The sequence below is a fragment of the Malus domestica genome, chromosome 15, assembly GCF_042453785.1.
Source record: "Malus domestica chromosome 15, GDT2T_hap1".
NCBI classification, from domain to species: Eukaryota; Viridiplantae; Streptophyta; class Magnoliopsida; order Rosales; family Rosaceae; genus Malus; species Malus domestica.
In genome coordinates this window covers 14,480,463-14,505,296 of record NC_091675.1, presented here as the reverse complement: position 1 = coordinate 14,505,296, position 24,834 = coordinate 14,480,463, and the positions used below count along the sequence as shown (strand labels likewise).

Sequence of the window (24,834 nt, the reverse complement as noted above, 5' to 3'; positions counted from 1 at the left end):
ATTGAAGAAATATACAATCAGAATTGCAAGTCAAATTCATTAGTATGAATCAAAGAAGAATGAATCAAGAAATCAGATTATTCAGAATTTCAGAGAGAGGGTGTCACACACACAAACAAATGTCAACCATAAGCTAACATAAGAAGAATACAATGTAAAGTGCAAGAACTGATCAGAGGTTCAAACACAAGTGGAATGATTTAATTTCTAGAACTTTGTTTTCCATCTCTAAAATTTCCAAAAGTTTGTTTAGGACCACACGGACCTCGGCCGCAGGCTTGAATTGATGCTGCGTGCCGGAGTTGCTGCTGTCGGAGCAAAAAACTCCAAATACATTTCCATGAAAAACTTGTCCACAATTTCTAAATAGGCAGGACAAGTGAGTCTAGAATAATAATGAAGAACCTCTTCGATGTCCAAAACATGATCCACATTGCTCATGTCCAACATCTCCAACTCCTTCAGCTTATGTTCCAGCAAACAACCCGTTCCCACCGCCCTTGATTCCTTCGCAAAAGTTTCAATCTTTGCAGGAGGAGTACTTGCAGCTGCAGGGTGTGCATTGAGTGGTCGTGGAGACAAGCCTGCAGGGTTTTGAACATGATCTTTATGAAGATGTTGTGGTTTGGTAGGTGTGGAGAGAAGTTTCTTCTTGTTCGATGATCCCCTGATGCTTTCGATTTTCGCATCCCATTGGTCCGTGAAGTCGGTATACAACTTGTCCAAGTCTTTGTATGTTGTGGCGTGGAGATGATTCATGTTGTCAACCGCAGAAATAGAAGCAGAAGCATGGGGAAAAGGGTTGTTGTAGTGAGTAGGGGATTTTGGGAGCTTTTCGTAGTCTCTTGCGGAGAAGAAGTTCTTCAAGTTCCCAAGGGTTTTCTGGAAGAACTTCTTGGTGTGGGAAATGGAGCTTCTAAGCAACATTGGTGGCAACTTGTGGTGTGTTTCGATGGAAGTGGGAGTTGTTGGTCCTTCTCTATGACAAAATTGAAGAGAGAGAGAGAGAGGGAGAGAGAGAAAGAGAAAGGAGATTTCTCTTTCAGTACTTTTGGCTTCTTGCAAGTGATGATCTCAGTGAAGAAGGAAGGGTTTCTTCATACAGATAATAGAATCAGAGGAGCCATGGAAGGTTGTTTAACTTTCAGTGGAGAAAGGGAAGTAATCCTCTCTTTGGCTTTTCCCTTTATGTTTCTTTGTCTCCACACGCTCCCCTCTCTCTCTCTCTCTACGTGATCAACGATAATGGTTCATATGATGAGGAAACGACAGATGTATTGAAGCTAAAGGTGGTGACTTGTTTTTTGTACAAAAAAAATTATTTCTTTGCTTTTACTTTAGAAGTTGGAGTTGGTATGTATCCGCTTTAGGAGAATGAAAGGCGCGGGGTGGTTGTTGGACCAATTCTCTCCTCTAGCTAATTTGATTGGTACTTGATTCTCTTTAACTTTCCTACTTTAGCATACAAAGAAATTTTTCGATGTAACTGTAACACTTGTATATGATTATCATAAATACGAACTATAACTACCATTTACCTTAGATAATGACATTGTATCTCCCTTGGTTTCCTATATTTTGTTTCTATAATTGGCTCTTGCAAATGGTAGTTTCCGAATTTATGTACTAGTCAATCTTCATGACCAATTAGGTATGACAGCCACCAATCACTCAATTGGAAGGCATTGGATACTTTTCGGCTACTTAGCTGTAATGATGTGGGTTTACCTAGCTTTGTAGTCTATTTATACTTTCGTGGTTGAGCGATGAGTATACTTGTGGTTCTCCAAAAGCACTCTGGAGGTAGATTTCAATATCTAACTATTGATGGACAAAATTATTATATTATTTTTTGTAAGCTACATGACGTGGCAGATAATGGTTGAACTTCTTCTTTAAATCAGTAAAAAATGAGTCTTGTTGATGCACAAAATCAGCGTGGACTTTGGTACAACAGAAAATGTTAAGTTTGTGATATTCGCTAGATTGCTCCGGTCACTAGTATGGATAAGTATGTAAACGGATAGAAACAGGGAAGCAAACACAAGATGTACGTGGTTCACCCAGATTGGCTACGTCCACGGAGTAAATGAGTTCTCATTAATTGTGAAGGGTTTACACAAGTACATAGGTTCAAGCTCTCATTTTGTGAGTACTAGTGAATGATTTAGTACAAATGACATTAGGAAATATTGTCAGAGAATGATCTCTATTTATAGAAGAGAGTTTCTAGTTTCATTCTGATATTGACACGTGTCGTGTTGTGATTGGCTTCTGATATTGACACGTGTCGGGCTATGATTGGTTTCTAATGTCGACACGTGTTGTGCTGTGATTGGCCTCCTGGTTGGAGGGAAACTCTTATGGGTCCTTAATGGTATAACGTTGACTGGTGCTCAGTAATTTCGGGATTGGTCAAGTATGGTACAAACAAGTCTAATCATCAACCGTTACATCATGTGGTCTATAAAAGATGGTCTAAAATTTAATCTCCTTAGTATTTTCCTAAATTTAGTAGTGGACACACAATAGTCAATTGCACAACACTATTATAGCAATTTTATCAATAACCCCAAACCAAAAGGACTAACCAAATCATCATTAGCTGCAATGGTCAAAATCTCATTACAAACTGACGTCCGTTGCCTATATGAACAATGGTCGATTGCACGACACTATTAGTGACCCTTTTTGTTTTTTCGTTGCAGTCTACCACCATTACCTTTATGCAGTCCAACGCAAAGAGCGTGGAAATGCCTAAAACACCTTAGGGTTTGCCATGCAAAAGCAAATTTTGAAAACCCATCAACCCAAAACGCGTTAGGGTTTGTCATATTCATATATGAACAACTTAAACCCAGCAAATGACAAAAGCAATGTAGATCACCCACCGTAGACTGCCATGCCAGCTAGTACGGTTGTTGGTTGAACAGAGAGAGTGAGTACAAAGCGATGCAGCTGGGCGGTGAAAGTGACTGAAGAACTGCTGATCCTCTAGGTCTAGTAGTATAGATGGAGATAGTTACTAGTCTACTGACTTGGTTTGACCACTACCACCATGCCACGTGTCCTAGGGTTGGAACCAGTCTCCCTCAGAACCTAGCCTGCGCTTGCACGGCTCAAGACCCGTGCTGCTTAAGGCTAACCACCACATGTGACAAATGACGGTACCTAACCCTAAATTTTGTTCCACTTAAACCACTCCCAACCACAAACCCTAAATTCCAAAACGCCAACAACGTCTTCCCTTCATAGATTCTAATTTTTCTGATCATTGCCCAAGTACTACCAACAAATTGATTCATTATTTTTTAGGCAAATTAGTTGGATAGCACATTATTGTAGGTATGTTATTCTACATTTATATACGCATGTTAAAGCATCTACGTATGTATGTACTTATAATGATATATCCAAAAAACAAAAAACAAAGATCAAAATCAAGATTGTTGAATTTATCATCAAAGTCTGCTTGATTGTTGAATTTATCATCAAAGTCTACTTATGACATTTTGATCTAGTAACACTCAATTTTTAATTGCAGGAGCAAGTCATGACTGTTTGTGTTCAAATTTCATGCATGATAACTTTTGATCCAAAAGTTTTGTTGAATCAAACCTATCTCATTCAACTTCAAAAAGAGATTATTGAGATTGTTTCTACTTTCTATAAGGGCTAAAAATGTTATTTACAACCAAAAAAAAAAAAAAAAAAACTTGACAATATTTGCTAGAAAAATTCAAAAGCGTTTCTAGGCTATAGAATTGTTTTTTAGAGAAGTGTCTATCAAATCCAAGTACTTGAAGCTTCTTGAAGGAGTTTCTTCAAGAAACATGTCCGAGGGTTTTTCCAATAAGCACGTTTAAGTGCTATTTTAAGAAACACGTCCAAGTGTTCAATATTAATAACAAATGCGCTTGTAAGCATAAGCTAGACAGTCTCAAAACGGACTATGTACCCTTTATTCTCATAGTATTTGAAAAACTTCCTCATCGTGGTTAGTCCTTGTGCTCAAACCTGCGTGGGTTATTGACCAAAAACATAACGACATATGGAATTGCAGCGGTTTAAACTGTGGTCCATTCCCCACCCAAAATCATTCAATTGTCACCTGTCAATTTTGCTGCATGCAGAAATGGTCCAAGTTCTTAATCTCCTTCCACGATCGGTCCAAACCAAAAAGCTCAACTAATTTGCCTGAGAATATGTGTGAGACAGAGAGAGGGCACAGAAACCCAAAACATGCGATTTGAAAAATCGTTAAGCCCAATGGAGAAAATGAGCATGAGGTTCAGTAACCCAAAAAACTGCGACCATTAAAATGCAAATGTAGCCCAATGTAGGCACCCATCAAATGCAACATCATTGGCATAGGCAGACATTCTCTTAAATTGCTTCCAAGTTGGGTAAACAGTAATTACACACAGGACAAACCTGTGGTTGCAGAGCTCAGCACTCCAATTTTATTTGATAATAAAAATACATTGGAGAAATAGTAGAACTTTATATGCGTAATTGGAACACTGGTTATCATATGTATTACAGTATAAGTAGATGTTAATAATTTTTACTCATATGAAGTATTGATAGAAAATATTTTTAAAAAGGTGATGCTATTTACACATATCCTATTAACTTTTATCTTTTAATTATTTTTATTCATTTGATCTAAAGGTTGAAAATCATAATGTGTATAAAAAATAATAAAAAATATATGGATAACACCATATTTTCTAAAATACGTGTGAGGTTCGAATTTCCGAGATATCACATTCTACCACAAGGTCCCCACTTTTGCTTCAAAATCTCTGATCCCTATATTTTCTCCTTCCATTGTGTCTTGTCTTTCATTTCAATTTTTAGTTAATAGGCAAAACCCATTTGCCCTATCTAGCTTTGAAACGGACGTATCAGTTTTCGAAAGAAAAGCTGCTGCTGCTGCAAACAATTACTTGACATTTCAGTTTTCAAGAACCTTTTGGAATGGAATGTGTCCTCACATTCGTTCATGTATCAATTAATTGACAATTCAGGTAGCATTACTGCCAAAGTTATACCATTTTAGGTAAAGTTCGATCAATTTGAACCACAATAATTTATCTGGTTAATGATTTACATTAACATACTAATAACACATATGCATAATGCGTATTTGTTTCAATATAAGAAGAATATTTTTGTAAGTTTTCATGTTTGCTCATATTATGAGTCTGTCAATTAAAATTGATTTAGATTCTCCTAACCAAACAACTAACACAAATGAGACACACTTTCGAGTTATTTTATTTATTTATTAAGAGACAAATAATTGATTTAAATTTAGATGATCAAGTATCGATATCTCTTGGTATGTATGAAGCTTCGTTTGAATGCTGAAGAATGTTGGATAGAATGGGAATGAAGCTACATACTGCAAACCTAAAACTAGATTTGATGTTAGGGTGGTAGGGTGTGCTATACTGGTTATGTTTTGTCTCTGTTTTCAATATATAATAAAGGAATCAAATTTGATTCTATTAATTAAACAGATGTGGTTTGACAGCACAACAAAAATAGACTCACCTACTCCCAATAATATAGTGTCTCTTTGCATAACAAGTTGCAAATATTAAGGGTGCATTTGAAAATAAATTTAAAATGACGGAATGTGCTTTTAAAATTAATTCTTAGTAAAAATGCAAGTAAATTTTGAAAATGTACTTCATGCAAGAAGTATATAACTGATGCTTCTTTTAAAATATACTTCAAATATTTTAGAAACTTAAAAACACTTTCTCTAAAAACGCTAATTACTTCCAAACAAACCCAAACAAATTTATTTTTCTTGTCCATTGGCATTGTGCCAATAATCACCAATTAATTTTTTGTATTTGTAATCTCCTAAACATAGAATCCAAGTGGATTATTATCATATGAACACAATAGAAGCCAGCGGCAATGGTGTAAGCGATAAGTACACGCGTTTGTCATTCAAATTTGTGATCCATGAAAAAAAGTTTTTTTAGTCAAAATGATTTATGAGATTTTCATAACACATAACTTTGATCCTTAAAATTGTTTACCATACATTATTTTGATCATTCAATTATAAAATTTCGTTAAATGGTCCCTGAACTTTTAAGAGCGTTCAAATGTTATGCTTTTGGATTCTTCTCCGTCGTATCGCTTTTTCATAAATAATAACAAAAATGTAATTTGCAAAATCGCTAGAAGATTAAAAGGAACCCCACCAAAGCTTTCAAGTTGACCCTAGTCTTTTTAGGTTAGAGAGAAGCTAGCCTCTGTGTGTAGTACAAAAATAAGAAAAAAGATCATCTCCGGATTCATTTCTCGTAATCCACCAAATCAGAGAATTCGTGTAATGGAAATTTAATCTAATGGTTAAAGTTATTATAACTTTTAAAGTAAGTCCATGTAAATAACCGTTAGATCAAATTTCAATAGTATAAATTCTCTGATTTGATGGATTAAAACGAAGAAATTCGAAGATGATCATTTTCCCAAAAATAATGTTCGATAAAAGGACATTTTATCCGGAGGATTTTGGAATCTGGATTTATCTTTTTGTATTCTTTCTTTGGCATGGAAATTCAAAAAAGTCCAACCACACAAAAAATTATTGCAACTTTATGTGATATAACCACCTGCTTTCCCCGTCTTTCAAGTGTTCTAGTTGTAAAAGTTGTCATCCAACACTCAAAAAAGTAATGGAAACATTCAAACCCTTTTTCCTCGACCAATCTGTTTTTCAAAAAGCATCAATGAACTTCCACTCCACAATCTTTTTTCCTGCTTCATATTTTCAAATCCGAATTGTTTTTGTTTTACGTTTTCTGTCAAATCATAAAAAGAACAAAAGAAAACCAAGAAATCATCAGTAGAAAATATACAATAATATAGAAACCACTTTTACTAAGAAAGAAAAAGGAAATAAATTACATATTAATTTTTTTATCAACGGAAATATGAGATTCGAACTTGAAACATCTTTCCCGTTAAGTTAGATTCTAACTAATAATTAATCCACTAGAAAACACATATTACAGAGAAAACCGAGTAATAAGCAGAGAAAACGGAGAGTTTTCTTCTTTCTTTTTTTCCGTTTTTTTTTTCAAGATCCCCAGTTGGAAAACAAGGCTTCCCAAATTTCAGTAAAAACCTCAATAATCACCCTGTGATGGTGTGTCGAATTCAACGACAGAAAACACTGCAGAAGCTGTTCGAGATCCTTCGCCGAAAATATCTGCTTCTCGAAGATCATCTCCACCATTGACGTCCTGAAGTCGTTGTACGGATCGCTCGACTTCTTCACCACAGCAAAGCTGTCCTTCACTCTTCCTTGCAACGGAAGCAGACCCACGTCGGAGCTCTCTCTTCTGCGGCTGCTGCTGCTCCCGTTTGGCCGGGAACGGTGGCGCAAGCGGGGTCCGGAGGAGTGGCTCTTTGAAGAAAACAGAGTGTCTGTCTCATCGTCACTGCTCGACCACCACCCTCTGTAGGTATTGCTATCGAAAGAAGACGTACTGAACGGGAAAAAATCGCCGTTGGATTTGTTCTTCTTTGAATTCCTCGCCTTCGTCTTCTTCTTGTCTCTGATTTTTCTCTGTTTCGAGCTTTTTTCATGGTGGTTGTAGAAGGGGTTTAACGGCTGCGAGATCGGCGAGGCTGGAGGGCATGTGTGGCCGTCGGGATTAAAGGGTTTCACAAAAGGAGGGTACTTTTCAAAAATCTTGCGTCTTGGTAGCATTACATCTTTGATAGAGATAACGGGTTGGTTTGAGTCGGAGCATTTGGGTCTGCAAATGGAAGGAAACGGTAGAGCTGCCGGCTGTTTAGGAGGCGGAGCGGTTTGCACGTCTTGCTGGTTTTCAGGCAAGAAGACGGATTTTTCGATCACGTCAGACAAGTTTCGGGTCCTGCAGGAGCCGAATGAGGATCGGAACATGTTTGAGAGCTTGAATTTGAATCGGTTTTCCATTGCCCTAGCAGAGAGCTATGGAGAAGGAGAACTGAATTTCTAGAGAGAGATGGAGGAGTTTGGATGAGAGGGATATAAATGCATGAGAAACCGAAAGTGGGAGTGTTTTAAATGATATTTTAACAGTTGTCTGAGGAAACTTTTTGCTGGTTTTGTCCTCTCCTTTGTCATCTAACAAGACACACTGGTTTTGATTATTTGATTATATACTGCCTGTTGTTGACCTCGTAGCCACATTTTATTTTATTTTCGTAGATGCTAAAGTAATCGTTAGAACGAATGCGATCTCCTTTTGTATCCAAGTCCAACTTTCTCCTCACAGTTTAAATTAGCTAAAAGTGAAATATTGCCAGTGTAATAATAATGTTTTATTTTCTCTTTACCTGTATTTTAGTTTCAACCAATTTGAATCTTGCCTTGAGAATGAATTATGAATGTGACACTAAATAATTGTATATGTTTCATGAGACATGATTTCACTTGTTTGGGTTTATTATGCAATTTGAATTCAATTTCTCCGAGCAAGCTCTTCCATCTTGTAGACGTTTTATGATTAATGTTATCTGTGATGTCATTTGGCTTCATGACATTCTAGTGTAGTTTTTACTTTTTTTCCAAGACATTGTTACGTTTACATTATCAAGGAAGTAATAAAAACCTGTGTACTGAACTATATGCACTTCATGAATTAATCACGATGAAGAAATTATAGATACTATCAATTCTTGGCTTAGCAAGTGATGGATTGTCTTAATGACTAGGGAGACTAAAATTTTAAACTAAATTTACAAATTAAATGATGTGTCACCAATAAGAAATAAGTAAGCACTTAAGTGATAATCCAATTATCAACAACCATATCATTTAATTTGCAAAATTTAATTGAAAATTTTAATCTCTCCAGCATTTCGTATTTTTAATTAGAGAACAGGTTGGTCCTTTTCTTTTTTCTTAATATACAGTGGGCTCTCTATGCTGGTAAGTACGTTTAATTAAACACGCAGATGAATGAAGCATGGAAATGGGAGGGTCATTAGCCAACATATTTGTAGCGCAGCCCTGGCTCCATTCAACCACTTACCATGCATGTAGAGAGAACTATGTGCTCAGTACCTAATAGTTTAGTTTTATTGATGATTAAAAATTGTTATCCACGTTCTAAAAAAGTTGAAATTTCTTTCATCATAAAGTATTATTTTGAAGTCTGAATAATAGGTTCTCCGCTTGCGTAATCTATGTCGACGTAGCCACACCAAAGGCTACGGTGGGTTGTAGCTCAGGGAGAGTTTGTGGCAAATGTATGTATATTTTAGTGCATAGTCTAATATAATAGACAAAAAAAAACTGCAAGAAAAATTATTTTTTAATGAAACTAATCCGGCGAGTATTTAGCACAACTAGAAATATAAAACTTATCATGGAAATTGTGATGACATTTTGTTAAAGATTATTCTGCTTTGATTCAGCGGCTTTACATTAGTTTCAATCAATTTTTTTCAAGATTGCCTTTACATCTACTTTCGTTGTTTTGATTTGTGCTAGTTGTGTGATTGTAATTGAGATGTCAATTTTTTTTATCTTCTTCTTGTGTTTGCATCTAAATATATGTAAATTTGATGATTCATTGTAATTTTTGCGGTTTGCAAATGCGAAGCTTATTGAGTTCATGCTAAGTAAATTTTAAGTATACAAATACATAAGTTAAACTTAAATTTTTGCATACAATATGTATATAGCAAAACAAAAAATAATCATTTGATTTTAGGGTAATTTTTTTAGCTAGCCCACCCATAAAAAATTCTCTGGCTCCGCCATTGTACAATTTTAATAATAAATTTTTCTTTGCCAAAAGACCAGACAACGTATGTACAATATTCTTCAAAACCATATATATTCGTCCATATGCAAGTTCTCATTTAGCTCTTGAAATTGGAAGAGTTTCTATGAGCAGACGTCGTTGCATAAAAAAGAATGCCCTAGAAAGTGGTAAACCTCACAAACATGCAGGTTGGGAACCCACCACCAATCCTGGTAACATGCATATTTTCATAAGAGAGAGATGTTTGAAATATGAGATTCAGACTGGAGGACAAAGGTTATATCGTCACCTTTTCCATGTTGTATATGGGAAATATTATTATTTCGCGGGCTTTTTGATGTTTTCAATCTGAATATTTGGTTTATATCTGTTGTCAACATGTTCGTGTCTGCTTCCAATTCGTCCACTGGTTAGAAGACAAATTGAGAGGACCTAAAACTCTTAGCTTGAACCAAAGAACATGAAGATTTTCATGTACTGAATACTACGTACGTCACAATTTTAAAACAAAGAAACCCTAGCGGCATACACGCACACACACACACACACACACACACACACACACACATATATATATATATATATATATGTGTGTATGTATGTATATTTGAAGAAGAGGATCTCAAAGTCTTAGAAGCTTCCAACAGCTAAAGTACAGATTGGGGAGCGCAGGTTCTTAACCTTTACTACCAATGCTAGCGCTCCCATGCAACCAAGAGCTAACAGACAGTCTTCTGCAGATGGGATTCATTTTTTATGTAGAAGTTTGCTCTTTGACAAGAAGAAACTTATTGCCACGACATAGATTTCCTCATCCATTTACACTTGCTTTCATGCTCTTCTTATGATTAAAAAGTCCAGGCTCTGAAAATTTCAAAATAAAAAATAAAAAATCGATCTGCACTTGCGAGAGGGGCTAGTGTTTGACATTTTGAGTATGACTTTTGGGTGAAAATGGTGGTTATTATTTCCACGATTGCCCCAAAGGGATAGGGTTGGAGTAAAAAAGGACAAGGGCAATGAACCAAGCTATGAGCCAAAGCTTGCATAACACTCATCACCCTCATTGGAAGTTGCAATCTTAATTTATGTGGTGTCGCTAAAACAAGCCAAGTTTTAGCTAATTCAGACTCATATGTGTTTAAATCTAGTTAATTCAGACTGAAAACAAGATGATTAATCTTTAGGGTTCAGCAAGCCAAACCCTAGCTAATTCTGGCTAATTTCTGTCTAATTTTAGTGAATTTGAACCCGAAAAATGATGAACAAATCTTAGAGTAAATTTTAATACGAAACAAGATGAACAATCTTTAATAAGTTAATTTGGACTGGAAACAAGATGAGCAATCTTTAGGGCTTAGTTGCAATCTTAAGTTTATTTGGAGTTTCTATAAACACAAGCCAAGTTTTGGATCATTCATACTGATTTGGATCTAATTCTGGTTAATTAACTGAAAACAAGATGAACAAGCTTTAGGGTTTAGTTTTTATGTGTATAGTATTTATAAAAACAAGCAACACTTTGGCTAATACTGACTTACGTCTGTCTAATTCCGTTAATTTGAACTTGAAAAAAGATGATCAATCGTTAAAGTTAATTCGTACCTCTGTTTAATTTTAATTAATTCATAAAGCAGCTCAACCCTAAACAGTGTTGATCTTTTTTCGGCAATGAACAATTAATGTTGGTCTTCACATCGATGCTAATTGTTCCAAGTTACAAATTTGGCAATTCGGCAAACGCATCCCATTCAAGATATGGATTGTTGGGCACTGATTGGTAAATATGGACAGGCATTTCAAAATTAATCACAGAAAAGAAAGATTTGGACCCAAATATAGGCACAACAAGATGGCAAAGAAACAAAGTTCATGAAAGTTGCTAGGAATTTTTACCATGTCGAGTAACTCAAATCAATCAAACTCATTTTGCATGGTTACAGTTGCGTGTGCAAGCACGGGGTTTTTAATTTTTATCCACCCGTGAAGAACAACCTTTTTTGTCTTAGTTGTTTGTCATCCTCTTGTCTTTGTCCAACTTCTTTATTCTTTTCTTCTTTTTTTACTTGTGAACAGACTGGTTATACAATTGTAAGTAGTTTAATATTGGAGATTGGTGTGTTCTAATCTAATCTGATATACTTAATTAACAATCTCCATTGACCACCAATTTTCGTGCATCGTGCACGAATTGTTTATTATTCATTTTTGTTGAAGAATACAAGAATTATACGTGATTTATATTGTGTGGTTTTACTTCAAGTTACTCAGCGACTTTAGTATAAATCCCACACTATTGGTGTGGTTTTGTTATGGACCGTTAACGTGTCTCTCTAAAATAATGACCATGTTATTATGTCATGTCGTTATGAATTTATCCACCACCCTTCATTCCTATTTATAAGCAACTTCTAATTGTTGGTTTTTTCAAGTTGATATCTAGTAACACGATTAAAACACAATCTCAATAGTCTAAATAACATTTTTTTAAAAACTCTTTTGGTGACCGGGAAGATTCATAGAGGCACTTTAGTCTACCCTTAGCCATCATGGTGTAATTCACCAGCGCCAGAAATCGAACCTAAAACAAGCCGTGTGAAATAAACTTGAATTTTTCTTTATACAACGATGTATAACAAATCTTATATTTTAATTGATAGTAAGAGTCAAAATAGAAGCAACACTCACTACATCTCTCTCATTTCCCTCACCCTATTCACATTTGTTGTATCTTTGTCTTAAAAAATCGTCCCCATTTCTTCTAATGTCTTGCCTATTGTCTCCGGCAGAAAGAAGTAAAAGAACACCATTCCAACCACCATTGTTCCCGCCAGCACGAAAAACATTACACCAAGTGTTATATTGTTAGAGATAGTTAGAATTGTCATCGACACCACCCGCTCACCAAGATGGGTATTTACCCATGTTATGGGCCCGAGCCCAATTGAAAAGAATGAAACATCGGCGCAACACAGCCACGATGCCCAATCCCATATCCCATGTGGGCTTACTATATCGTTCAATTTTCTTTGGGTTGATCTCATTTCATTCGGTTTCCTATTAAAGATTTGATAAAAAGAAAAGGAGAAAAACAAACAAAAAGCTCTTTTTAGGAAATAAGGAATATAGTTCAACTTCTTTCATAAAGACTTCTTATTTCTTTTACCTTTTTTTTTTTTGGGAAAAATGATATCAGTTTCATTGGAATAGCAAGAAAGAGTGCATTCTTCAAGAAGAACGTCATCTATTAAGTTTAAGGGTTCAATTTTCTTTTTTTTGTAAAGAAATTTTGAGAGCGTTTTACTTGTTTGTTATTATTTAAAGAAATAAGATTACTTATAGGATATTAAAAAAAAGTTACTTATAGGAAGAAGCACTTTTCTGCAAAGTTAATTTACGTGATATTTTTTGGACAAAGAACCACTTTACGTGATTATGTTCTCATTTAAAGCATTTAAAAGTTTTGTAAAATATTATAAAGTAATTTTGACTATCTCTTAATCACTTCTAAATTGTTTCTAAAGGAGCGAAGAACTGATGATGAGACATGTTGTGCAAGTATCTCCCTCTTAGTGTATATTGTTGATGCACAAAACCGGATGGTCTTGGTACAACATAAATCCGACCGTGAATCTGCATGAAATGTAAATGACACAAGATGTATCGTGGTTCACCCCAAGGTTTGGGCTACGTCCACACTGATTGTATTATATTTCTCTGAGAAATGAGGGAGAGAGAGAGCTCTGAGAGTGAGAGCGTTGAGAGGGTGAGAGAGGCTTCAGAAATGGCCTCAGAAATGATCCCCCTAATTGTGAGGGTGAGAGGTCCTTTTATAGAATAATGACTCCTCACTTATTACATATTTGCCCCTTCCTTTATCACATAATTACATTTATGTCCCTCGAGTATTTGTACGAGATCTAAATACGAGGCCCTAAATATGGTATAAACAGTAGTCCCCCAAGTCTTCAATCAAGAGAGTCTTTTGGCTGGAGACTTGAAATTCAGTCCATGTGTGGGCCGAAGTAACTAGACGTTGTCTTGAACTGATGCCCGATACGAGGCGGTGCTCAAAGTGAAATGATGCTCATCCAGAAGTAGCACACGCTGCTCGGCTCGTGGCTTATGTTGCCTTGGTTGGCTCAGCTTGCTACGTTTGAAGGTGAGGGAGTCCATTTTATAAAATAAGGGCTTGCTCCTCAATAAATGAATGATGGGCTAGAGTTGATACTCTCTAATGATGGTGAGGGAGTCCCTTTTATAGAATAAGGGCTCGTTCCTCAATACATAAATGATGGGATAGAGTTGATGCTCGCGGCGAGTCGGTTGCTCAGTAGGCGGCGATGCCCTCTAATGGTGGTGAAGGAGTCCCTTTTATAAAATAAGGGCTTGTTCCTCAGTACATGAATAATGGGTGCTCTCTAATGAAAGTGAGGAAGTCCATTTTATAGAATAAGAGCTCGCTCCTCAATACATAAGTAATGGGCTAAGTCCCCCAAGTATTTTTCATGAGACCCAGTTGAGGCCCAATTGAGGCCCAATATATGGTACATAATGTAGTCCCTCAAGTCTTCGGTCAATAGAGTCTGTTGGCTGGAGACTTCAAATTGAATCCATGTATGGGCCGAAGTGGCGGTTGTTCGGAGGCGGTATTTGTATACCCTGCACTGAAGCTTTGTAGGTGAAGTTTTGCAAGTGAAGCTTTGCAAGTGAAGCATTGAAGTTAAAGCTATGTAAATGAATCTTTTGAAGCTGTTTGACATGAGTGATGTTCATGTATGTTATCATGAGTGATGCTCATGAATGTTAATGTATGATTGTCATGAGTGATGCTCATGAATGTTTATGTATGAATGACATGAGTAATGCTCATGTATGATTTGAAGTACTGGGCGTACTTTTGATCACCTGGTTGGTGGCATGAAGGAGAGTACGGGTTGTACATTTCATCACCTGGTTTGTGGTATGAATAGCTAGTTGCCAAATGATATTAGAGTACGGGTTGTACATTTCATCACCTGGTTGGTGGCATGAATGGCTAGTTGCCAAATGATTTTAGAGTACGGGTTGTACTTTTCATCACCTGGTTGGTGGTAATAGCGACAGGTTGCCGAATATTTTTGGAGTACTAGGCGTACTTTTGGTCATCTGGTTGGTGATAATAGCGACGGGTTGCCGAATAATTTTGGAAGTACTGGGCGTACTTTTGATCACCTCGTTGGTGATAATAGCGGTAGGTTGCCGAATAATTGTGGAGTACGGGGCGTACTTTTGATCGCTTGGTTGGTGGTAATAGCGGCAAGTTGCCGAATAATTTGAGTACTGAGCGTACTTTTGATCGCCTGATTGGAGCTTTTTTGGGCTTATGGGCCATCGCCCTCCACAACATGCCAGCCCATTAATTATGGGCTTTTCCGTTTTTTTATTTTATTTTTTTATTTTTTATTTTTTTTTACCCTCTGATAGGGTTTATATAGATGTCTTCGAAAGATAATAAAAATAAATTACATTATTCGAGTGGGGTGTTTATTCCTTGTTTTTTGCAGTGTTTTTTTTTTCCTCTCTCTGTATCTTCACCTGACAGACAGAAGGAATCATAATAATAGGAAAATCTTTTGCTTTTCTCTTTTGCTTTCTCTTTTACTTTCTGCTTTACTTTTGCTTTGGTTTATGTTTCCCACTACGCCTCTCTCTGTCTCTCCACCTCATTGCAGACTTGCTTTTCCTTTTCCTTTCCATTGCGTTTTATTTTTGCTTTTGCTTTCTCCAGACATCCGTTGTTTTTTCTTTTCATTTTAGCTGTTGATGGTGAAGGCAAACAATGTATGGCAACACCACCCATGGCTATTCGTTACTTAGGCTGCCTGTGAAGAATTGAGAAATAGTAGGATGTTCTTGAAGCTTCTGGAAGCTGTTTTGAAGAGTGGAAACCGAATGAATGTTGGGACAAATCGTGGTCATGCCCAAGCCTTCAAACTGGACACACTCCTCAAGCTGGTTGACGTCAAGGGGGCAGATGGGAAAACCACACTATTGCATTTTTTCGTACAAGAAATCATAAGGACAGAAGGTGCTCGTCTCAACGGTGGCAATCAAACTTCAAACCCAACTTTGAGTGATGATGTCAAGTGCAGGAGGCTTGGCTTGCAAGTTGTTTCAGCTCTCAGTTCAGACCTCGGTAATGTGAAGAAAGCCGTTGTCATGGATTCTGAAGTGCTTAGCAGTGATGTTTCCAAGCTTTCTAAAGGAATTAGCAACATTATGGAGGTTGTGCAATTAAATGAGACGACGATGTCAGATGGCAGCAGCCGGAAATTCTCAGAGTCGATGAACATGTTCATGAAATTGGCTGAAGAAAAGATTATAAGACTTCAAGCTTAAGAAAGTGTTGCATTGCTTTTTCTCTACACTTTTGTTGCTTTTGTTTATTTCCCATGTGCTCTCTTCTCTAATATTTTTGTCGGCAGGGTCCCCTTCACCACCTTGGGTCCCGTCTCCACCTGCTCCAAACTCCAAGAGTGATAAAATGTCGAGAAGTTGGTGTACTCCAACTTGGGTCATTCATTTTTTTTTTCTTTTTTCTTTTTCTTTCCACTACGTCTGGACACTAGCTGGTGTACTCCAGCTGTAAAATCTGTGAGATCTGGAGAGAGCTGTCTGGAGAAATGCAATAGCTGAAAGATCTCCATCTGAATGTGGGACCTCTATAGACAGAAGGGCCAAGGCCAGCTGGTGGTTGAAGAATATGGGCCTGCAGCAGGATTGCATGGGCGTGCAGCCAAGCGACCTGTCTCTCTCAAAACCCATCAGCAAAGCGATATGTCTCTCTCAAAACCCATCAACATTAGTATTTTTCCGCAAATGAGTGTAGAGAGAAATCGCAGAGGAAGGTGCGGCATTGACGGTGGAGCCTCGAATGATGATGTTGAAGAGGAAAAGGTCGGGTCTCAGGATAGAGAGGAAGAGGTCACGTGCGTTGCGCATGGCCTTCAGGTCAGAGAACTTGTGTGTGAACTGGTGCAGCCCAAGCCGCTGTCGTCGATCAGACCCGAAATGACTGGAGGTCGTCGATCCGACCCGAGAGGATCTTGGTTGACTCGGTGACTACTCCGTGTATTTCACCTGCACCTCCTGCAGCGTCCCCACATCACCGCTGCCCTCGATGACGTGGCAGCTCTTGACAAAATGTTTGTACGCCTGCGGGTTGTCGAAGCGCTGCACCATCGACCATATGGTCCACCAACCACACGGTGGGCATGAGCGCCGCTCCATCATTCACAAGAGAAAGCAGATCCTCCTCCTTTTTGGTTTTGGTATTGTGACGACGCCGTGTTCGATGTCGCCGAGGTGGCGATGTGGACACGATGGTTCAATACTGAGGATTTGGGCAGGTTGGGTGGCATCTGAGTAATTTCACTCTGGAGCAGATTTAAAGTGGTATAGTTTTTTTTTGGGTTTTGGTTATAAATGGTAAATTTGGAGATCTGCTTCTACTATAGAGGGAGGCTCTTTGGGGAGATTTTGTTTGCGTTTGAATACAGCTATACACCAAATGTTGAAATGAGATTTGAGTGTTTTGATTTGTTTGGTAAATGGGAATGGAGATCCGTAGGTGTTTTGGATTTCGGGGAGACTTTGTTGTGGTTTTTTTCTTTCTGGGTTTTGTCAAATTTTGCAGATCCACGGCCGAGGTGAAAAAATGAAAGAGAACCAACACAGCTTTTCATGTCGTTTCCCACAGAAGGCGCCAAATGTTGATGCACAAAATCAACGAGGACTTTGGTACAACAGAAAGTGTCAAGTTTGTGACCTTCGCTTGGTTACTTCGATCACTAGTGAAGATAAGTACGTAAATGAATAGGGACAGGGAAGCAAACACAAGATGTACGTGGTTCACCCAGATCGGCTACGTCCACGGAGTAGAGGAGTTCTCATTAATTGTGAAGGGTTTACACAAATACATAGGTTCAAGCTCTTATTTTGTGAGTTCTAGTGAATAGTTGAGTACAAAATGACAGTACAGATTATTGTGGGAGAATGATCCCTATTTATAGAAGAGAGTTTCTAGTTTTGTTCTAACATTGACACGTGTCGTGTTGTGATTGGCTTCTGATGTTGACACGTGTCGCGCTGTGATTGGCTTCTGATGTCGACACGTGTCGCATTGTGATTGGCCTCCTGGTTGAAGGGAAGCTCTTCTAGGTCCTTGACGGTATAACGTTGACCGGTGCTCAGTAGTTTCGGGATTGGTCAAGTATGGTACAAACAGTGCTCCCCTAAGTTCCCGAGTGAGGGAAGCTTCTCGGTTGGGGACTTGCAAGATCCAAGCCATTGAGTAATCACGAAACTTCTAAGTACTGAAGTGTGGTATCATTTTCACGTGCCTTATCTGTCTTATATGTAGATGTGGCATCTTCTCTGGAAGTACTTTTCCTCCATCCATGGGTGGTATCTTTAACCGATGAAGATGCACAAGGTAATGTATCAATTTCACTTGAAGCTTACTTGTAGTTTCGGGCTTGGTCAAGTGCGATACAAACCCTATAGTAGGAGTCCCTCAAGTCGCCGAGCTAGGAGATCTGCCTAAAGAGGTGACAGACAAGGTAAGCAGTCAAACTTCCAAGCAAGCAACCCAGGATCGGAGGTTCGACTTCGGCTTCCGGTTGATTGTTCTCCTTCTCCTTGTCTCTCATTCAGCTGCCAGGATAAAGAGAAGCAAATGGAGAAGAGATGATATGAGATACTTTTGCTTTTGAAGAAGTAACTTTCCACAGGCTTATTCTTGAACTGTGCTGGAGGGTTTTCTGGTTCCCTTCAGAGTATAAGGCCGACTCAAGAATTTGAGGGTCAAAACAAGTCCATCAAATCTAGAGTACGTTCGACCTTGATGATATAGGATACTTTTGCTGTTGACGGAATAGTGAATGTGGTATGGAAATGTGTTGTGCTGTAGTGATCTGTTTCAGCTCATCGTTGAACCTTCTGCTTCAATCTTTTGCATGGCAGAAGTGGTGTACAACCTTTTCATTTAAATGGTCATTCAGAACATTCCTTCATAGTGACTCATCCACGCTTGGCAGCTTCAGTGTAAAGAGCCAATATCTGATCAACTGTCATGAGGTATGTGCCGATGGAATTCATGACCTTGACAGCAGTTGATGATGAGTTCTTGAGAGCAATGCTAAGTAAGCAACCAGGCAAAGGTCTCAGGCAGTCAGTTCCAGATTGGAGGTTTGATTTCAGGTTCCGACTGACTGCTCTCTTTCTCTTTGTCCTGCAGGTGTGGACAAGGATGAAGACAAGGACAGGGAGAAAGCATGATATGGGATACTCTTGCTTTCGACCCTGATGATATGAGATACTCTTGTTCTTGGTGTGGCTTATTTGCTGAGGTATTATCGGGGGGAAATAAAGCTGAGTATTTCGAGAGGTTATGTTGAGGGTGCATTCTCGAATGCGAGAAAATGTTGAGCATTTTTGCAGGTTTGCCTGTCCGTTGAGGAGGGAGGTCGATGTATATAGGGATTTCCCAATAACAAGTAGTAATGCTATTCCTTTACCCTTCTTGGTCATAGCAATGTAGTGGGAGCTGCCAGCTTCACATGTTTTAACTTTGTCAGAGCACTTTGAAAAAGTGGTATGTGGTATCTGGAAAGCTGATGTTGCGTGTGAAGATTACAGACAAGCTTTATCTAAGGAAATCTGGCTCTCGAAGTTCTGAGAGCTGTGCCTCTTCGGTTTTCGAACAAGCAATCCCGTCGAGGATCTGGCTCTCGAGATTCGGAAAGCGGTGCCGCTTCGGTTTTTGAGAAAGTAATTATGTTGAGAGTCTTTTCTCGAATGTGAGTAAAGGTTGGACGTTCTTGCCAGCCTGTCTTGCCACAGAACACGGAGGTCGACACACATAAGGACTTTCCAGTTGTCAAGCAGTAGTGCTGTTCCTTTACCCTTGTGGGTAATAATAGGGTAGCTGGAACTTCGAAATTCTCGTGCCTAAACTTTGTCAGAGATCTTTGGCAAAGTTATATATGGTACCCGAGGAGTTGATGGTGCGTGTGGAGAGTAGTGATTGAACAGTAAGATTCACGTGATTTCTACTTCACCAGAAATCTTCGACAGATTGCCCGTAATTTCCGTAAAGCTGAGTGTGCATGTGACAGGTGCTGACGAGGCTGAAAAAGCAGGTGCTTCTTCGATTTCTGAGATCGGCCCTCGTGGTCTCTGAGCAGCTCAGCTTTCGAGAAAGCAAACGCTTCTTCGATTCTTGAAGCTCTGTCAAGTGCAGATTTTTATAGAGGTTGGCATTAAGTTCCACAACACACTTGAATCTCCACCAGTAGAAGCTCCCTTCTTGCACTTCTAAGATCTTGATTTGTCTAACCTCTTCCTTCTTCAACACCTTTGAAAATGTTTGGCCCATCCGACCATCGATTTGACTTGAACCTTGGAGAAGAGACATCCACGCCTTCTCCAGACAACATATGGCGCCCATCCTTCATATCCCCTACTGGTCCTCTTACCGTTGGGGATTCTGTGATGAAGAATGATATGACCGCTGCGGTGGTGGCCAGGAACCTTCTCACTCCCAAAGATAACAGGTTACTTTCCAAACGGTCTGATGAGTTGGCTGTTAAGGATTCTCTGGCTCTTAGTGTTCAGTGTGCAGGTTTTGTGTCTAATATGGCCCAACGCCTATTAGCTAGAACCCGCCAAGTTGAATCATTGGCTGCTGAAGTGATGAGTCTCAAACAGGAGATTAGAGGGCTCAAGCATGAGAATAAACAGTTGCACCGGCTTGCACATGACTATGCTACAAATATGAAGAGGAAGCTTGACCAGATGAAGGAATCTGATGGTCAGGTTTTACTTGACCATCAGCGGTTTGTGGGTTTGTTCCAAAGGCATTTATTACCGTCGTCTTCTGGGGCTGTACCGCGTAATGAAGCTCCAAATGATCAACCTCCGATGCCTCCTCCTTCTGGGGTTCTGTCCAATACTGAGGCTCCGGATAACCACCCTCCGGTGCTTTCTCTTTCTGGGGCTTTACCGACTGCTGAGACTTCCCCTGAGCAACCTTTATGAAGGCTCCCTCTTGTTTGTTTATTTTGATTCATGTATATGTACATATTTGTAACTTATCGGAAATATCAATAAACAAGATTTGCTTCATTTCAACGTATTGTGTTAAATACACCAAGGCCTTCTTCACTAAGTTCTTTGAATTTTTCCTTTTGTTGAAGCTTGTATGTTGAAACTTTGTGAGTGAAGCATGTAGGTTGAGGTAGTGCTCCCTTAATTTCCCGAGTGAGGAAAACTTCTCATTTGGAGACTTGAAAAATCCAAGTCACTGAGTGGTCGTGAGACTTCCGAGTATCAAGGTGCAGTAACATATGGTAGGAGTCCCCCAAGTCTCTGGTCGAGGGAGTTGACGAATGAGGCATTTTCTTTCTAAGTGGTAGCCCAAAACTCATTCTTCATATATATTTGTTATGAAAGTTGTTAGACCCAAAGAAGATGAGGCCTAGGCATTTTTTTTTTTTTTTTGATTTTTCAAATTTCCGGATTTTTGAATTTTCGAATTTTCGAAAAAATAAAAATTAAAAATAATATATATATTTAAAAGCTTTGGTGTTGAAGCTTTGTAGGTGAAGCTTTGAGGTTGAAGCTTTGTTGGGCACCATGAATTGATTTTGCTTCACACTATCTTGATGAAGAGTGTGTGAAGCTTTTATATGTTTTGGTGTTGAAATTTTGTATTGTAGGTGAAGTTTTGGGGTTGAAGCTTGATAGGTGAAGCTTTGGTGTTGATGCACAAAACCGGATGGTCTTGGTACAACATAAATCCGACCGTGAATCTGCATGAAATGTAAATGACACAAGATGTATCGTGGTTCACCCCAAGGTTTGGGCTACGTCCACACTGATTGTATTATATTTCTCTGAGAAGTGAGGGAGAGAGAGAGCTCTGAGAGTGAGAGCGTTGAGAGGGTGAGAGAGGCTTCAGAAATGGCCTCAGAAATGATCCCCCTAATTGTGAGGGTGAGGGATCCTTTTATAGAATAAGGACTCATCACTTATTACATATTTGCCCCTTCCTTTATCACATAATTACATTTATGTCCCTCGAGTATTTGTACGAGATCTAAATACGAGGCACTAAATATGGTATAAACATATATAATACTATTAACTACTTAGTAATTTTGGGATTTGAATTTGAGAAAGTAGTATCCAAGTAACACAACTAAATGCTGAATATAAAATAGTTCAAGAAAATAAGAGTTGGTATCCAAATAACACATCATTTTTGCAACCCATTTGACAGTAGATGCCTTGAGAACTAATTGCCCATTGGAAAAGTTGAATATGCAGTTTATACATTTTTTTTTCCTATTACAATGAGAAAAAAAAAATCAAGCGGTTAATCTAATTTTATCCTAACTCATTTTCCAACTCACTTTCACAGCTTGAGCTAATCCCCCGCAGTCAATGTGAACAGTTTTTGCAGCTAAGAAAGAAGCATTTGATGCTCGTCCCTCTCGTCCTCAAATAGAGCCCCAATTTCTTCTAAGCTCTTCCCTTTGGTTTCTGGCAAATTGAAGTAAAAGAAAATAGTGCCAACCAACATTACTCCTGCAAGCGCAAAAAACATCCCTCCGAATGTAATCTCCCTAGAAATGCTCAGAAATGTCATGGCCACTAACCCACTCACCAATCTGTTCACTCCGATGGCCAAGCTCGAACCTTGGGCCCTTAACCTCATGGGAAATATTTCTGACGAATATACCCATGTGATGGGCCCAAGGCCAATCGAGAAGAAAGAAGCCGCAGAACAAACAGCCACCACACAAAGCGCAATAGCCCATTCAGGCCTCTCACTCGAGTACTCAAGAAACTTGGACCCAAATCCCAAAGCCGCCAATGAGATCGCCATGCCGAAAGAGCCTAACAGCAAAAGGGGTCGTCGTCCGTGCCGGTCCAGGAAGAGTGCCGAAACCAAAACAAAGAAAGTCTTGGCAATGCCCATGAGGATTGTGACACCCACAAGATGCCTCTTGTTGTGAATTCCGGCCTCTCGGAATACCTCTGGGCTATAGTACACGACCGCGTCATTGCCTGAGGCTTGCATGAAGAAGTTGACTCCGATGGCAGCTATTAGAATGCGGCGGATCGGCTTCGTGGGCCTCACTAGTAACTCTCTCCACACCCCTTGTCCATGCCAGTTGTTTGAAGAGGTACTAGCATGCAACAACGAGGCAGCTTTTGCTATCTCTTTGAGCCTCAATTCAGCTTCCTCTTTGGTTTCAGATGTTCTTATCAAAACCTGCGTCGCTTCGTCAAGCCGGCCTTTCATGACCAACCATCTATGCAGAGTAAAATATCGTTGTATCAAAAAATAGAAGTATACCAGTGGAACTATCAAGGTTTAAAAATACGAAACATATTGTACTCAAAAAAAAAAAAAAAAGAAACATATTCACTAAGAAAATACCTAGGGGACTCAGGCATTGCTAGCACACCCAATGCAACAGCAATAGCAGGCAAAGCTGCAAGTCCAAGCATAAGTCTCCAATTCATGTTTTGTGGGATGCCTGATAAAGCATAGTTGGAGATATACCCGAGCAGTATTCCGCCGTTGATGAACACCTCCGGGAGAGAGGTGAGAAACCCTCGGGTGAGGGCTGGCGAGAGCTCGGCTACGTAAACTGGGGCAATCATGAGGGAGTAGCCTACTCCGATTCCGGCCACAAGTCTACCGGCTAAGAGAAATGGGAAGGATGGTGCTAGTCCCGTTAGAAGTGCACCTATTAAAAATGTTAACGCAGCCAGGACTATAGTGTAACGCCTGCCGATAATATCCGACGTCTTGCCGGAGGCAAGTGATCCGATCAATGAACATACATTTAGAGAACCAACCAAGATTTCTACTTGCGTTGATGAAAGGTTGAAGTCCTCTCTGATAAAAAGAGAAGCTCCACTCATCACCCCAATATCTACAAACAGAAAAGTCCTTAGCAAACAACAAAAACCCTAAATATAATCATCCTTTAGTTATTAATTTTGTGTAACATAATTCAAAGCGCATTTTTTGTTATCATTCCTACAAATCACAATTTGACATGTACAAAAATAAATCATAAAAACACGAAAAAAAAAACTTCTACAAATGTGTTAAATTGTATTTGTTTGATAATCATTTCCATGATTACGTAGGAAAAAATACGGTGGTATTTTCAAATTTAGAGGAAATTTTTAAGGAATTGAGGGTAACTAGTTACCATAGCCCAATAGAACAGAGTTTGTGGAAGCCAATATAGCACCGGCAAGAGCATATTTGTTGAGACCGGGCTGCGTATGAACTTCCGGTGCTTTCGGCTTTTCGGGTTGACATCGATGATCTGCCTGCGATGAAGATTCTGAATCATCAGCAAGCAGAGGATGGAGGTGGTCCTTCTTACTTGGCTCCATAGCAGGAGCAAATGCCAATCTAATTTGGAAGAAGATATACACGTTTGAATAAGGGGATGTGTATGGAATTTTTTATATACGGTATTAAGGTAAAAGACAACATTTTTTTTTTTGTTTGTTTTTTATGTCAGAAAAAAATTACAAAGAAGATGCTCGACGGATTCTGATATTCCAAACAACGTAACAAATCTCCACAGCCACATATAGGCAAAATTAGAGAATTAGACACAAAGTCGAGTTAAATATGTCGTAAATCAGCTAACGAATTTGCTATCATATTTACTATATTTACTCTAACCTAATAGTAAAATGGTAATATTAGAAAAGGAATGATAATAAGTGCTTTTGAAAAGAGGTGCTTTTGTGAAAGTGGGACTGGACACGCTGTCTCCACACGCCTGTACCGTGTGCTGCCAAAATGGCGGGTCTGAAACGAATAGACTCTGCTTCCTCGAGTTGGACCAAGCCAGCACAGCCACGCAGCAAATACAGTATGCGTTTTGTTTCATATCTCACAGATAATGTAACAAATTTAAGATTAAGCATATGTGTTTTGTTTCATATTTTA

The 24,834-nt window shown here is 38.7% G+C and overlaps 4 protein-coding genes across 4 annotated transcripts; 1 reads left to right on the top strand and 3 right to left on the bottom strand.

The window, feature by feature from the left end:
• Positions 1-249: 249 nt before the first annotated feature.
• Positions 250-927, bottom strand: LOC103400508 (uncharacterized). The gene has a single exon (XM_008339167.4). The coding sequence runs from the start codon at positions 925-927 to the stop codon at positions 250-252; it is 678 nt and encodes a 225-aa protein (XP_008337389.3).
• Positions 928-7,111: 6,184 nt separating this feature from the next.
• LOC103400507 (transcription repressor OFP8-like) lies at positions 7,112-7,978 on the bottom strand. The gene has a single exon (XM_008339166.4). The coding sequence runs from the start codon at positions 7,976-7,978 to the stop codon at positions 7,112-7,114; it is 867 nt and encodes a 288-aa protein (XP_008337388.3).
• A 7,708-nt stretch (positions 7,979-15,686) lies between these two features.
• On the top strand, positions 15,687-16,178 carry LOC139191715 (formin-like protein 1). Its single transcript, XM_070812713.1, has one exon. It carries the CDS (start codon positions 15,687-15,689, stop codon positions 16,176-16,178), a length of 492 nt encoding a protein of 163 aa, XP_070668814.1.
• Positions 16,179-22,114: 5,936 nt separating this feature from the next.
• On the bottom strand, positions 22,115-24,481 carry LOC103400505 (probable polyol transporter 6). The gene is made up of 3 exons (XM_008339164.4): positions 24,077-24,481; positions 23,290-23,791; positions 22,115-23,161 (listed from the first exon to the last, which is right to left on the bottom strand). Exons 1-3 carry the CDS (start codon positions 24,264-24,266, stop codon positions 22,306-22,308), a joined length of 1,548 nt encoding a protein of 515 aa, XP_008337386.3. The 5' UTR covers positions 24,267-24,481; the 3' UTR covers positions 22,115-22,305.
• Between the last annotated feature and the right edge of the window lie 353 nt (positions 24,482-24,834).